Raw genomic sequence first — 14,987 nt, 5'->3', positions numbered from 1 at the left:
TAACAAAACTTCTCTGAGTGGGGTCGGCTTAGACATTTATAAACACAGTGTTTCTGAATTTGAATATAAATACCTCATCTTAACTTATTTTGCCTTTTTCATTTCATTTTTATTCACTTAGTTTAATTATATAGCTATACTTCGAATATAGTAATAAATTTACACCGTTGTTATGTCACAAATGTTTATCAAAAAGAAAATCTTAAATCTGACTTTGTTCCTTTGCTATGAAATATGTATTTTCAATGTTACTCATGTGGAGGTAAACCGTTATTTTAAAGTCGAGGCATCTGTTTCTGTTGGAAAACTTTTAACTACATTTTAATTGCATTCCCAGTTGTTTGCAAGGCCTTGCCTTTGTTTGGTTCTGTTTAGCAGTTTCAATAACTTTCAACTCAGTTTACAGTAACACGCACCCGATTCAACTGTCATTCGATAAAATTGTTCGTCATAATTGTGTTTGTACGAATCTCCGTTTGTTCGTCTGCTCTTATCCTCGTATCTTCGTGCCTTCGTGTGTTCGAGCGAGCTTTTCTGGGTTCCTGCCCTCGAGTGTTTGCTAATCTCTTGGGAATCGAGCACCACGAGTCGCAGGCGATGAAATTTGAGTTTTCACGTTTCTTGTCCTTCCGGACTCATTACTTCCATTTCCACATACGCACAATTTTTTTAAGAAACCCATGATAATCAAGCGAAGCTCTGTGAGTTGAAAATATAACAAAACTGGGTTTACAGTGGAGTTGGCAAATACAGTTGTCCAAGTGAAAAGGTACAGTGTTTGCAGCGTTACGTAGCCTTCTCCCTTTTTGAAATCGCCTGTAACAGTGATCATAACCAAAGTAAAACAACAGTATGGTAAACAACAGAGAATCAAGGCTAGCAAAATGAGAAATATCGTTTTGACAGATTTCCTGAATCGGACTTCAGCGATAGCTCTTTGATGCAGTTGTTTATCTAGGAACATCGCCTGATCTCGGATTCTTGCATGGTGGAGGCGACAAACACGATAAAGGTTTTGATAAACGAAGATGTTCATCAGCATGACAGGTGAGGCGGCCTTGTAAAACAGAATAGTACCGTATAGTCCATGGGCCAGGACTCCCAAAAAAAAAACATTTCGGTACCACTCAGGGGGAGTAATGCTACCATATAGTTTTGAAAACTGCAATTACTCTAGTTTCATATTACCTATGATAGCAATGCTAAATGAGTAGCTTAGTAGGATTTATCACGTGACAAAGTGACGTCACTCATTTCTACAGAATCATCAGGATACAAGCAATGACTGCTTAAAAGTAGTATTTTCCTGTTCAATAACCATACGTAAAGGGTACTTTATAAGTACAATGATGGAAATTACTGCCAGATGAGTTTTTAAACCACTTAGTTAAAACTTACATGAACTTTAAGGATTTTGTTTCCATGGCAACAGTGAAAAATATTTCAATTTTAACAAAAGAATTAAAGTATTTTTTTAATGCGTTGATCTCGCAAGATTTTCACCAAACGAAAGCAGGAGAAAATAAGTGATTCACAAATAATGATTTGGTGCGATGCAATTGCTACCAAGACAGTGGTTCTCAATTAATACCTGTCAGCCATCTTGGATCCGCCATCTTCGCTGTTAAAACACTATTATTCTAAAGCAGAATGTGGCAAAAGTGTTTGAAAATTGAAAGCATTTTCCCTTTTGATTCAAAGCACTCATTATGCAATTAAAAAAACTTTTGAAAAGCTCCCTTATGTTGAAGAAGCCCAAAAATTTATAAGAAATTGAGAAATATTGCCATAAAAAGAAAGCATAATTTACGAGGAGGAGTAAAGGTTTCACAATTTCCTCAACGCTATCTTCTTAATCTAGCTTAACGGATTATTTCTATTGATATTTAAAATGCCTTAATTTTCCTGAACCTCCTCATCATCAGAGCATTGTTCATCAAGAATCTCCTCCTCCTCAGCACTATTAGGGAGTTTAAGAAAACCACGACGGCAACAAGAACGTCACCAAACAAAAGGTTTAATGAGCAAAACAATTAGAGACCTTAAGCAAACCACGACGGCAACGGCTACGAGAACGTTACCAAACAAGAGATTTAACGATCAGAACAATGGCTGTGCAAGTGCGTTATAAATCTTTGTACATTTCTTTGCCGTCCTCTTCAAAATGACAACTTGAAATGACTAGGTTCTGCGTATTTTGGAGAACGCGAACGGCAGCGGCTAATGTTTCGTATTTTAATTTGGAATTCAACACTGGCATTACACATTTAGCTTGAGTAAGTTCTGGGACAGATAGTTGCACCGAACAAATCTATACTGCTGCGAAATTCGAAGGTAAAATATAAAACTATTTTTTACTGGACGTCGTCTCTGGCGTCGCCGGCGTCGTTACTTAAGGTCCCTAATTGTTGCAGTCACGAAGGCGGCACATATCGGTGCATTTAAGGCCATTTGTAAGGCAGGTGGGCAGGTGGACAGCTTGCATGATCTTGCACAAAAACAGGAGAGAAACTCAAGAAGAACTGCAGGGGAGGGTTTGCCATTCATCCATTTGATGGATAAGTTGCAGTACTCCTCAACCCATCCTTGATCAACTGGTGAAGGGACTTGAGGGCAGCTCTGTAAACTTCTCCAAATAGATGCTTGCAATTGGTAGTTTGCTCTCAAGGAGTACATCCTTAAACAGCAGAAACAATCTGCACAGGGAGGTAGCTGCTTCGAGTCAACTTTGCCTTGTTTGGCACTGAATGTCCTACAACAAAGTCCAATGGCGTTACAGACTCCATAACCATGTGATAATAAAAAAAGCCTTAGACGTAATGCTCTGTATGTGCTGCATGGAGAAACACTCTGGTACCTGCTTCCTCGTGCGTCGACCTTAGCTGTTCCCTTGCTGTTACTCCGATGGAGGAGAGTTCATAGCAGTAATCCTCGGTCGTTACGAAGATTGTCTTTCCAGCGAACCTCTCTCTGTACCTCTCATTTTGCCACTTTTCTGAAATAAATTTGCTCAGGAGCGGTTTATTCTTGGAATCGGACAAGAATGTCCGCCGTTGATGTATCTTGTAGTCTGCCTTGAAGTTTCTGACTTTATGACCGCTTTCTGAGCCTCTTTTCTCTCTCTTGCGTTTTTTGATTGAATTATTTCTGTAAACGTCGAAGACCACGTCGATATGCTAGCTGTTTGGTCCTTCATGCAAAACCATGGACATCATACTGTCAGCCAATTCAGCAAATGTTGTCTGGTCGCCTCTTATCTCCTGGACCATTACCATTCCGTCAAAAATTCGCCCACACGGCTGAGGAATCATATCTGCTGCTGTCATGTTCTTCTGGCTGGCTCCTTGGCAAGTGATGATTTGCTGGTTCTCTTCAGCAATCCCGGCATCTGCCGAGTCAAGGGCCCAAGGGCAAGGTCCGAGAGGGTGGTTCTGTACATCATTCATCTTCAACGTTCTGTTCTCAGCAGTAATGATCATTTGAGAAAACTGCGCACGATCCGCTTTAATGATTACTTCCTCGCTTGACAATATTTGTCCTTTCATCTTCTTGTTTAACTTTGAGGTTCGTAATTTTGTCGCACAATTTCACCTTACGTAGGTCAGACTCAAGCCTGTCATGACAAAATGTCTTATAAACCGTCCCTCCGAAAGTCTCTGCCGGAAGCATGCAGATCATTCTCTCAATCAGTTGCGAGGTTGCCGGTAGATAGACAACTAGTTCTTGCCTTTCTCCCTTAAAGGGATTGATCCAGCTTCCTTCGAGCATCGACATCATCAATTTCATGTCTTCTTCGTGTCGTGCGATCACCAGCGTTATATGGAGGTACAAGCGAGATTACTGGAGGATCAATGTTTCTTTTCCTTGTCCTAGCTTGCTCAGTTCCAGAGGAGCGGAAGGAGGTTCCGGGACCAAAATGCTTGGCTTGAACAGCAATAACATTTACTCGATGAGATCTTCCTGCGCCAGAAAGAGTCTCTTCTGTTCTATCAATATTATCCCAGGCAACCGTTGCTTGAATATTTTTCGGCAAAGGAACATCATTATCAGGCGTCGAGGCCATTTTTTGTAGGCAAAGTGCTGTGTTTATTTCCTCAATTTGCGTATAGGTAATCCCATGCCCACATCGGCTTAACATCTCTATAAGCTCAACATTGCGGTTTGCAATGTTTTTACTGCGTATGGTAATAGCATTTGCTTGGAAGGTTTTCCTCCAGTTATCCCGTATATAATGTCTTGCCCAAAAGAGTTGCCAACAAGGCACCGGTAGCGATGAGGATATTCCGTTGGGATTTCTGAGTTGCTAGTTAGACGAGTATAAAGAAAGGCATCTAGTTCTGCTGGGAGATTGACTGCATTCTCACATAGTTCAGAAGATTTCGGTGGCCATGCCATTTCAGTATTATTTGAAAGAACTACATTACAGATGTACAGTCCAACTTGCCATTTTCCTTGACTTTACATGGAGTCAGCCCTGTTGTCGAATTGCTGAGATAAAGTTACTATCTCTCTGGCCAGTTGAGCATTTGAAAAATTTTTGGAAAGAAGAAAAACGTTATTGTTGTTCGCGAGATCTTCAAATTGTCGCAAGTCGCCGAGATCGTTTTCTAACTTTCTTCAGAAATGTCTTTTTCGTTGATTCGGATATTTCAGTAGCGTCCATTGATCGCATGGAGATTACTGCTTCTCTCTCAGATCAACCATCTAAATAAGTCTGGGATTTAATAAATCTGATCAAATAAACTCAAACAGTCTGTCATAAGCTTGAGACTCTATATCAAAAAAATGGTTTTCATCCGAGTCCGGTTCACTTTTTTCCAAGTCAGTGTACTTGCTCGCTTTATCTGGTCAGGTACAATCTCAAAAGCACCGACCACGGTAACACGCTTCAGCTGCTACCAAATCACGACAGGCAAGGCCAATAAGCCTGCTATCACCCGCAGCAATAGCAACTTTTCTAAAGCATCTAAATATAAGTCATCCTACTGAGTCAAAGGGATCGCGTGTTCTTGTACATGCAGTCTTATTTTCGCAAAAAGTGTACATTTTAGAGCAAGTTCCGCTCGTGCTTGGCTCTTGCCGACGAGATCTTTGCCCTTCGCTTTCCAAATTAAACTTCGAAATCTGTTTCGCGGCCGTTGTTTGAAAAATGGTCCCCAACTAATCTCGCCTCATGCTAAAAAGACTACGGCATTTCCTCTGATATATGACTTGGGGAATTTCTCCTTCCTTGGATTTCTCTGCCAATGAATAAAGCAATGGCCCATGACTTTTAATTGTAACCGCGTTCAATAAATATTTCAAAGACTCGAATCTCAAGTTTTAAAAGCAGGTCTTTTGTCTGGCCTAGGAATAAAACAACAATTTAAACTGTACATAGCAGTCAAGTTTCCTTGAGTCTAACAGAGACTCTTGAATGTTTGTAAGCATTTTGTTCAGTGAGCATAAAAATACTAAGTGTTCCCTGTTTCTCTATATTAGTTGATAAAAAGCGTCCAAACTGCGAAAATTTGGCAAGAACTTTGAAGTATTTACCATGCAGCGAGGCCGTCATCTTAGACGTTACCCATGATGCTTTTCGAGTTTGAGCTACATGGTTTTATTTAAGTTTTTCTTTTTCAAATCAACTTATAAATTTTATTTTTTAACCACAAATGTTAAGAAAACCTGTTTACTGTACAATGTAGTAATTTATTAATATTATAAATAAAGAACGCATTTAAAGTAACTGTTTTAATGTGAACCTCGTTTCCATGTCAAGGCAATATTTTTGAAAAAAAGAAGTAGGCAAAACTGAAAGCTACTCTTTTACGATTGCTATCAAATAAATTTGAAAAGTCCTTCATATAAACTTTCATCAGATATCACTCGCATTTTCTCCCCCCGAGTGGTACCGAGAACCTGCCCCGACCCATGGACTAATATCAAAGGCAAGAGGAAGTGGACACAATGGAACATACCCAAATCAAAACGAGAACATGAACTACTCGTCTAACAGTTACCACTTCTTGATGTCTCAGGTGCAATTTAAGGGCGAGACACCTTTCCACACTGATCGCTGTAATCTTCAGTAGCGAAATAGCAGAGAGTGATCCAGAAAACATCTGAAATATCGGTGCTGCCTCCTTCCTGATAAGATTTGTCAAGAGGAAGATACCTAGTGGCTGAGAGATCAATCCGACTCCACGATCGGACAGGGCTAAGCCAAAAACGATAACGTTGGTGACTGTATGCAAAGCGGGTGTTCTCCAAAAGGCTGTTAGAATAACTGCATTACTGACTGTACTTGTGGAGGCAAGGGGCACATTAAGGCCAGCATTCACAAGGGTTAAGATGTTTGTTACCTCCATTTGATGGTTAAAGCGTTAGATAAGACGGTAAAGTTTGCGAGGGCAGTGAATACTGATTTTGTCGCACGACATGCCTGCACCTGTTCACTTTTTATCTTCTAGCCAACTAAAGCATGTCTATTATATTACCAAAGGCGACAAAGTCAAGTCGACGTTATCAAAATTGTTCGTGTAATACATCAGTGTAAGATATAACGTTTTCATATGATATTAAAATTTGCCTTGTGCTTTCTTTTGCAGATATACTTCGTCTCCCCAGATCAAACGAGTTTACTTTTAATTAAAGTAAAACAAAAGTTAAATTGATTGATATCAGTGAACAATCTGGGTGGGAAAATCCTTAATAAAAAGCATATTGCTCAATTTGAAGCATCTTTTATTAAAACTGCGCTTCTAATATTTAATCTCTTGCATAGCCTTTCATTAAGAAATTCAATAGTTCGCACATATGACATGAAAACAACTTTTAGCCCATAATGACATAGAACTGCTATGGACAAATTATGTAGAACGTCCTTATTGAAAACATAGCTAATAGAGGGGAATGGTTATGAAACTCGACAAAGTTCTTTGCTGTATGTTTTTGTTCGCTTTTTTGGCCTTGACCGTGCACAAAACACAATAGTTGTTTACCACTGACCGAAAAACTAACCAATAGAAACGTTTTGGTTACGTAACTCATGCAAGGTGTATGAGCGCAAAACAAAAGATAGTGCACGGTCGTGGACCTTCCAACATAAATCTGGGCATCTTTGTTTGCCCCTTTGATGTTTGCCGGGCTTCATAACCATTCCCCTCTATTAGCTGAGTTGAAAACAACGTAAAATAGTGGTATTTTTTAACATAATCGGGATATTTAAGCTACAAGCAATGTCTGACCGTATTTTGTGACTATACATTCTTAACCATACGTTCTTCGTGTTACACAACAGTTTGAAACTGAAGCATGGAAAATAAAAAAAAAAGAAAAGGAAATTGGATTTACTCAGACAATAAACCCCACATATCATCACCATCACCAAAAAAATCGACAAAGTCTATTTACTGTGATAGCATTACCAGTCACGAGATACAATTGGCAACATTTCAACTTTTGTCAAGCTAGAAGTCTCACATGTGCAGTTTAATCAAAAGAACTTTGGATGATATTTTTTTCGCGCAACCTCTTGGTCAAATAAATGAAGCTACGGTATTTGCGAAACAAAGAAAATTTCCAAATTAATAATTCTTCTGGGCTGCAACAAATAAAAGAACAACAAAGCAGGAAACTGAAAAGTTCGAAACAGGGATAAATGGTATCGAAATTTCCCGGGAAAGGTTCCAAAAAGTCCGGAAATTGTTGAATTTTCGAAAAGTGAACCATTCAATGCAACCACAAATTCAGGGAGGAAAATCAATGAAACAGAAATTCCCGATAAGAAATTTGCGAAAATTTGCTGGAGTATGTCTCGCGACGCTGTCCTTTCGTCCGGAAATTCCGAAAAACATGTTGTATTGCTTTTGGCTTCTTGACGGCTGTATCACCCATAAATGTAACATAAACCATAAATGTAACAAAAATTGACCGTTGATGTAATACTGACCATAAATGTAATAACTTTTAACCACAAATGTAATAAATCCACTGACCATAAATGTATCAAAATATGACCATAAATGTAATAAACTGAATAACCATAAATGTTATAAGGCTTAACAATAAATGTAATGAACTGCCTATGACCTCTGAGTCAAGGGGACACAAACCCTGCCATTCTCTTACTTCGTACAGAGTAGCCTGTTCCAGGCTCTCGAATAGTCAGGGGCAAGCGAAGACGTCTTATTCGCCCTCGTTTTTCTCTCGCTCGCCCGCTTCCTGAAACAGGCTAAGCACAAGGAGTACAGGGGGTCCGTACATCAAATTGGAGAAGGGAAGTTTGGGAGAAAGAGAACTGCTTTGGGGATACGAGCCGAAGGGCGAGTGTTCTCACAGCTTTTTCGAGTTCTCCCAAGCTTCCACGAGTGTCTCTATAACTCGATAGAAACAAGGAGAACATGTTTTCTCTTTCTTTTAGAAAATTTCACGACGGAAAACAGAAACTACATAGCTACTTGTTTACTTTGATCATCAAAATGTAAATTCCCTTTGTTCTCGACATCATTTCGTCAACAATTCGTGCCAGTTCTGTGTTTCTATATCGAGTTTTAAAAATAACTGAGATACTACGCGCGTGCTGATGGGTCAGTAGAGTTGTAAAACCTATGTTCTATTGTACTGGTAACTAGAGAACGCAGAACACTGGCGTTAACAAATGTAATAATCGCATGGTACCAAATAACGATCGTTGGTCCATGTCTGTACAATGTAGCAGCCACTTTTACAGCTTAAAGGGAATTTGTGCAACTTTGGTTAGTTTTATTAGATTGGTTGAAGATTAAAGAGCATAAGATTTTTATAATTTAACTCAGCTCGAAAATATTTCCATCTTGATTTAACAATGTAGGAAACTTTCTATAGTGCAGTAAATTTAAGTCTGGTTATCGTTTCTTCTTTAAGTTAATCTCACAAAACAGCTAGAGCTGAAAGAAATGACACTCGTCATCATTTTAACGCTTTCAGTCTACATTTGAATTTTCAATTAACGCTTCAAAATGGTGTCAAACATTGGCGAACCGGTTATGCTCGTTTTCTTGACATAACAAATTACCATGGCAGTGGTATAACCTGTACAAAAGACCTTGAATTTAGCTTTAAGTGCTTATAACTCAAAATCTGTTTCGGTGACCGCTATTTTTATTATCGAATTTTAATCAGAATCCAAGATTCAACTTTCACGAAGCTAAAAAACATTGTGGGGTTTGGGGGGCGGGGGGGGGGGGGGGGGGTTGGGGGGAGATTCAGAACCACCTTAAATTTTCGAAAAATTAAAGTGTCTCGGAACCCTTCTAACCATTTTTTATAACTTAGCAAAAAGTTGTATTTTAATTTGTACAAAAGCTGTACCTTTCAGTACAGTGCCTCTCTCCACCTAGGTGGAGAGAGGCACAGTGAGAGTAAATTCTCTTGCCCAAAAACACAGCACAATGTTCCGGCCAGGGCTCGAACGCGGAGCGCTCGATCTGGAGGCGATCGCACTAACCATGAGGCTACCCACCTCCCATGATTATAATAAGAAGTGACGTTTTACTCAAAAGAGGTTTTCGATTTAAAAGACAGGCATCACCCAGACGAAAGACTTTTTGAAAACACCTTTTTCAGTTGATGCCTTAGTAATAGACCAAACGAACGGCCAATCATTGCTGAACACGCCATGGTCATTTAAGCCCTTAAAACTCAAAAGCGAGTCAGGTGACCCATCGCTTAGGGTACCGCCGGAATGGACTAGCATCCCATCTACGGGGGAGTAGAAGTACTCATCATCATCATCATCATCATCTTTATTTAAAAACACGGTAAATACATCAGGCATTAGTGGCTTTATGTTACTAAAACTGGAGATAAGCACCGGCCTCATGGGCAACTTGGTTCGTATGCAGACTTTAACTCCTTTTAAGGGCCCATTAACCGATTTATGCGCGCGCTCGCGCGCGTTGCTAATGAGGTGAAATTTCACTTCCGGTTACTTACGTCAGCCTGAGCGCGGAAAATAAAAACAACTCGATAACTTGCAAATTCGCTCACATTTTAGATGTTTTTCTTTGTGTTTCACAAAATGCAAAGTAAAAGAAGCACAAGCAAAGACAAAATAAGAAAAAGACAGAAAAACAAGAGCAATAGAAAGAGAAAAACTAACTCCGTGTGGCTTTGTTTGATCTTACCAAAGTGCGCTGGTAGTGTAAATTGCGCCCGCGCTGATTGGGTAACTTCCAATATATATCGGGCGCACTTCCGGTTTCTTTAAATGCTAAAGGAAACGCGGTTTTTCATTAAATCCAGCCTTTTTCGACGGATTTCGATTAAAGCTAACGTTGGAAAGATAGCTATGCATTCCTTTATCCAAAATCATGCTTTTTTCAGAAAATTACGAGTTTTTAATATTTTGAAATTCTCTCAAAATCTGAACTTTTAAAAATGAAACAAAATCTATACATAGCGTAATGAGGATTTAAATTAAAATATTAAATCAATGAAAAAAATCCCGATAAAGTAATTTGCCTGGGAGCCTTTGCGTTTTTTCAGTATTAGTCACATGACCATGGGCGTGGCCTGATGGCGTCATCGCTAGTGTTACTGATCATGAAAAAGTTAAAACACATGAAATAACTCTGAGCTAACTAAAAATGATGAGGTTATATGAGAATAAATTTTCCTTAGCAACGGCTCGAAAAGATCGGTTAATGGGCCCTTAACCTTACTATAATCAGCTTTTGACCTTTTTATGAATTCTATTATTCCGACTTGCAAACACAGGAGTGTAGCGGACTGTACAAACTTATTTTGTGTAGTAAAAACCTCATTGTAGTTAACTCGGATCAGCGAAGCATATGCATGGATCTATCTGCATGCAAGAACGACTTTCGTATTACATTAAAATGACGTGGGAACACAAATTAAAGCGAACTTGAAGCATGCATTTCTAGCTGCGAAAAGCGAAAAGGTTGTTTTGATGGTTTTAAATTGCTGGCAAATGAAACGATTTTTAAACACTTAAGAAAAAAAGAAAATTTTCCTACTCGAAAGAAAATCCATGGTTTTGTCCTTGCCACGTTTTTATCCTTTGTTTGTTAGCTCATCAGGTCAAGGCCTTAACCAGATTGTTCTTGGTCTGTCAATCTAGCTAACAAGGTGTCAAGTTTCCGGTTTGTCTCCTCTAAGCTTTCCTCGAGTTTTGTAACCTTTCTGGTAAGTTCTTCTGCATTTTCTCTGGAACACGTCTGAAACGAAAATTAAACAGCACACTGTCTCATTGAGAATTTCACTAGGAGTTGAGAATTTCATTTAGATTGTAATGAGTATTGTAACTGTTATAATATTTTGATCTGTCACTGATATAACTTTTAAGTTACTTAAAAGTATACATACACCGTTTATCCTATTAACCAAGCACTAGGAAGCTCGGCTATTAAGATATTTATTACACGAGTAGAAATATTCAGAAAACATCACAAATTATTGGGAACCGACTTTATCCGTCTAACTCATGGTATTGTTTTCTAAAAAAGAAGGAAAAGTAGTTGGAAGAAACACAACGTTTAACGTGTAAGTTAATTCTTTTACAAAGGTAAGCTATAAGCCTTGCTGATTTTAGTTGCAAGCCCTTTGTAGTACCATTGTCTTGAGATGAACATCAATATGAGCTCACAAAAAAACCCATACCAGCTCAAGTTTTCGGTTTGTCTCCTCCAAGCTTTCGTCGATTTTTGTAACCTTTCTGGTAAGTTCTTCTCTATTTTCTCTGGAACACGTCTGAAACGAAAATTAAACAGCTCACTGTCTCATTGAGAATTTCACTGGGAGTTGAGAATTTCATTTAGATTGTAATGAGTATTGTAACTGTTATAATATTTTGATCTGTCACTGATATAACTTTTAAGTTACTTAAAAGTATACATACACCGTTTATCCTTTTAACCAAGCACTAGGAAGCTCGGCTATTAAGATATTTATTACATGAGTAGAAATATTCAGAAAACATCACAAATTATTGGGAACCGACTTTATCCGTCTAACTCATGGTATTGTTTTCTAAAAAAGAAGGAAAAGTAGTTGGAAGAAACACAACGTTTAACGTGTAAGTTAATTCTTTTACAAAGGTAAGCTATAAGCCTTGCTGATTTTAGTTGCAAGCCCTTTGTAGTACCATTGTCCTGAGATGAAAATCAATATGAGCTCACAAAAAAACCCATACCAGCTCAAGTTTTCGGTTTGTCTCCTCCAAGCTTTCGTCGATTTTTGTAACCTTTCTGTTAAGATCTTCACTCTTGGAAATCTCGTGTTCTGCATTTTCTCTGATACACATCTGAAACGCAAATCAAACAGCACATTGTTTCATTTGAAATTTTACTGGGAGTTGAGAGCTTCATTAATATAATTGTTATAAATATTATCACTGTTTTGTACATACCTTTTTGTTACCAACATAACTTAAATATACATACACAGTGTATCTTAGAGCAAAAATATCAGTGACGTCACCCATTGTTATTAATATGCCAACCACAGAACTATTGGCTGGTGAAACAAAGAATTCTGTTGTTTAACGTTTTAACTAACAAAAACAATGTTTGTAAACAGATATTTTCCGTAGTAATCAACTTCTCCCAGCAAGCTTGGTGAATAAGAGATTTATTGCAACTCTACAATGCTGTGAAAAATAAATCCCATGATCAGGAAGTAAACTTAAAGTAAACTAACAACTTGATGTTTTGTTTTGTTTTGTTTCGTTTTAGTATTTTTTTTTTTCAGAAAAGGGAATAAGAAAGTTCCCATGAGAGAAGCAGGATGGGGTGATACTGCTCATGACACAGTTTGTGAGTGAATGATTATGGCAAAAGATCCACGATCCGCAGAAAAAAAAAATGTTCCCGCAAAAATTTACTCCACTAGCGAAATTATACATACAAAAATTGTACGAAGAGTCTTGTTGGTGCCATTTATTTTAAACTTTTCTTTTGTTGCTTGGTTTTATCATGGACATACTATTAAGGAAAAGGAAGTTGGAAGAACCATATAAATAATCTTACAAAGCAATAAAACTACAAGAAAGCTGCGCGGGATTATTCGAGTGAGTGCTCGGTCCAATACTGGTATATTGGACCGATAACTAACAGAGCCATCTGATTTGGGTTGATTTTACCTACTAGCTCTCTGAACTAACTTAATCCTGTAGTGAATATCGGTAAATGAGCTTATTAGGAGCACCATACCAAGTTTTCCTCGATCTTTGAAATCTTTCTGGCAACAGTGGCGAGGTCTTCACTGTTGCAATTGGAAATTCCGTGTTCTGCATTTTCCCTGGAACACATCTGAAATGAAAATTAGCTTAGATGATTACATTTTGATCATTCCAAGTACCTTCTAAAAATCGATGAAAAAAATTTCTGAGCATTTCTTTACGGATATCGTAAAACTCGCGAAAATTCGAAAGGAAGAGTTGTGAAAACACACGACCGCGGCAGCTGTCGTTCTCCCACACATGATATCGTGATCTTTATGAGGTGATAGTACAGTTGTATCAAGAAAACGAAGAAGCGTCGCCATTTCGTAGACAACCGACAGCCACTGCACTCTAATTAAACAATAGAGTGTTTCTGTCGAGGAACTCTAGGCTGATAGTTGCCCCGCGGAAACTTGATGTTCCTAAAACAAATATTTTCCCGAGAAGCGAAGCTTCCAAGGCAAATATACTAGTTTTAAGAACATCAAATTTCCAAGGGGAAACTATCAGACCGATAGTTCCGAGACATAAACACTCTATTGTCTTTATTGTTCACCACTAGATTTTCTTCCGCGCGCCAGTTCAAAACTCACATTGAATTATTTTCAACTTTTTTAATGAAAGCCGTGAAAGCCAAATGTAAAATTTAAAAGGGAAAATAAACAAAACCCACTTAATACAATTTCAATTGTTTATTTTTTTTTTAGCTCGCTTGTTTAGAGAAAATTTTTCACTGACGAGTATTTGGAGGTCACTATGGGCTAATAGTGTCTCTCCGCGGATGAACACTATCGTGTCACGTGATCAATTTAAACCAATAAGAATCGGTGAAAATTTAGTGGTGAAGTATAATGGCTGATAGTGTACGAGTAACTCAGCCAATCAGATTGCAGCTTTTTCATTAGTACACTAATAGAATTCTACTAGAATTCTTCTAGAATTCTACTTTTTCTGGTTAATAGCATAAAATTTCTCAGCCAATGAGATTACAGCATTTTTATTAGTTTTAGAATTTTACTAATAGTGGATAAAACTAACAAAAATTTTCTCTGTTTCTTTAGTAAAGGTAAAGCGCTCAGTGCGTGCATTCTTACATCTATTTCTCTGATTTGTTTACCTTGGCTAATACACTACAGCCGTCAGTCATGCCAATGTAAGGGTACAGCGGTTTATCATGATCATAGTCCATGAAAACATGATCTGTCTCGTTATGTTGTTTTGTTCTTTTAATACGAATCCTCCTGCCGTTTAAAGTGAAGCAAATTGGAACTCGTTTCTTTCCATCTTCTATTTCTTTTTCGTCCTCAAACAAGACTGTACATCGAATTCGATCGCCCCGAGAAGCCACCATAGGGCCTGTGTAGGAAAATAATAACAATACTTACGGCTCTTTAACGATTCACACACCTAGAAGCTGGTCTCGTTTATGAGTTAAGCTTGAAAAATTAAGCTTGAAAAGTTACCAAGGCTACAGAGAATTTTAGGCTAGAAAAAGAGAGAAAATAATAGCGGGCATCCCGTCCCGAACGGGCGCAATGTCCTCCCCCAAATTACCCTGATATACCTGATAAGGCAATAATCTTGAGGCTGCAAGAACAATTTATAACACAAATTTTCAATTATTCATAGAAGGGTGGCTCTGATTTACCAGCGGCGAAGACAGTTTGTCGAATATGTATACAGTCGACTGCCGAAAATGTTTAGCCTCGGTGGTGGCTTACGGGAGGGGGTCGCTTACGAGAGCTTAGACCATTTTGGGTCAGAATTTTGTCTCATTAGC

At 38.3% G+C, this 14,987-nt stretch overlaps 2 protein-coding genes, 1 long non-coding RNA gene and 1 pseudogene across 8 annotated transcripts in view; all 4 read right to left on the bottom strand.

Annotated features, from left to right (window-relative positions):
* Positions 1–222: 222 nt before the first annotated feature.
* On the bottom strand, positions 223–6,350 carry LOC149107726 (melanocyte-stimulating hormone receptor-like). Its single transcript, XM_089295868.1, has 2 exons — positions 5,933–6,350; positions 223–1,098 (listed from the first exon to the last, which is right to left on the bottom strand). The coding sequence occupies exons 1-2, from the start codon at positions 6,348–6,350 to the stop codon at positions 560–562; spliced, it is 957 nt and encodes a 318-aa protein (XP_089151994.1). The 3' UTR covers positions 223–559.
* Positions 2,780–4,052, bottom strand: LOC149107727 (uncharacterized; annotated as a pseudogene).
* A 3,396-nt stretch (positions 6,351–9,746) lies between the features above and the next one.
* LOC149107722 (uncharacterized) overlaps positions 9,747–14,987 on the bottom strand; it is a 112,417-nt gene continuing 107,176 nt past the window's right edge. Inside the window, exon 2 of the long non-coding RNA XR_016209106.1 lies at positions 9,747–10,680. This is a non-coding gene — a long non-coding RNA (uncharacterized LOC149107722). The remainder of the gene's footprint in view (positions 10,681–14,987) is intronic.
* LOC110050596 (uncharacterized) overlaps positions 9,747–14,987 on the bottom strand; it is a 39,260-nt gene continuing 34,019 nt past the window's right edge. For 5 of the 6 annotated variants that reach the window (XM_089295859.1, XM_089295857.1, XM_089295862.1 and 2 more), the window contains 5 exons: positions 14,325–14,563; positions 13,197–13,295; positions 12,179–12,289; positions 11,647–11,736; positions 9,747–11,204 (listed from right to left, as the gene is read on the bottom strand). In XM_089295859.1, the coding sequence (XP_089151985.1) occupies positions 11,076–11,204; positions 11,647–11,736; positions 12,179–12,289; positions 13,197–13,295; positions 14,325–14,563 (668 nt within the window). In that variant the 3' untranslated portion in view covers positions 9,747–11,075. The remainder of the gene's footprint in view (positions 11,205–11,646; positions 11,737–12,178; positions 12,290–13,196; positions 13,296–14,324; positions 14,564–14,987) is intronic. The other variant, XM_089295861.1, reaches the window with a different exon arrangement.

This window comes from Orbicella faveolata, unplaced genomic scaffold, assembly GCF_042242905.1.
Source record: "Orbicella faveolata isolate gen_17 unplaced genomic scaffold, um_ofav_v1 contig_26, whole genome shotgun sequence".
Classification (NCBI taxonomy): Eukaryota; Metazoa; Cnidaria; class Anthozoa; order Scleractinia; family Merulinidae; genus Orbicella; species Orbicella faveolata.
The sequence above is the reverse complement of the archived record's forward strand: the minus strand, read 5'-3'. Positions and strand labels throughout refer to the sequence as shown.

Excerpts from the sequence above, each read along its gene's own strand:
- LOC149107726 (XM_089295868.1), bottom strand. The coding sequence starts at position 6,350 with ATGGAGGTAACAAACATCTTAACCCTTGTGAATGCTGGCCTTAATGTG. Across the intron at positions 1,099-5,932 it reads CATTGTGTCCACTTCCTCTT|TCCTGGCCCATGGACTATAC; the intron begins GCCTTTGATATT and ends TTTTTTTGGGAG.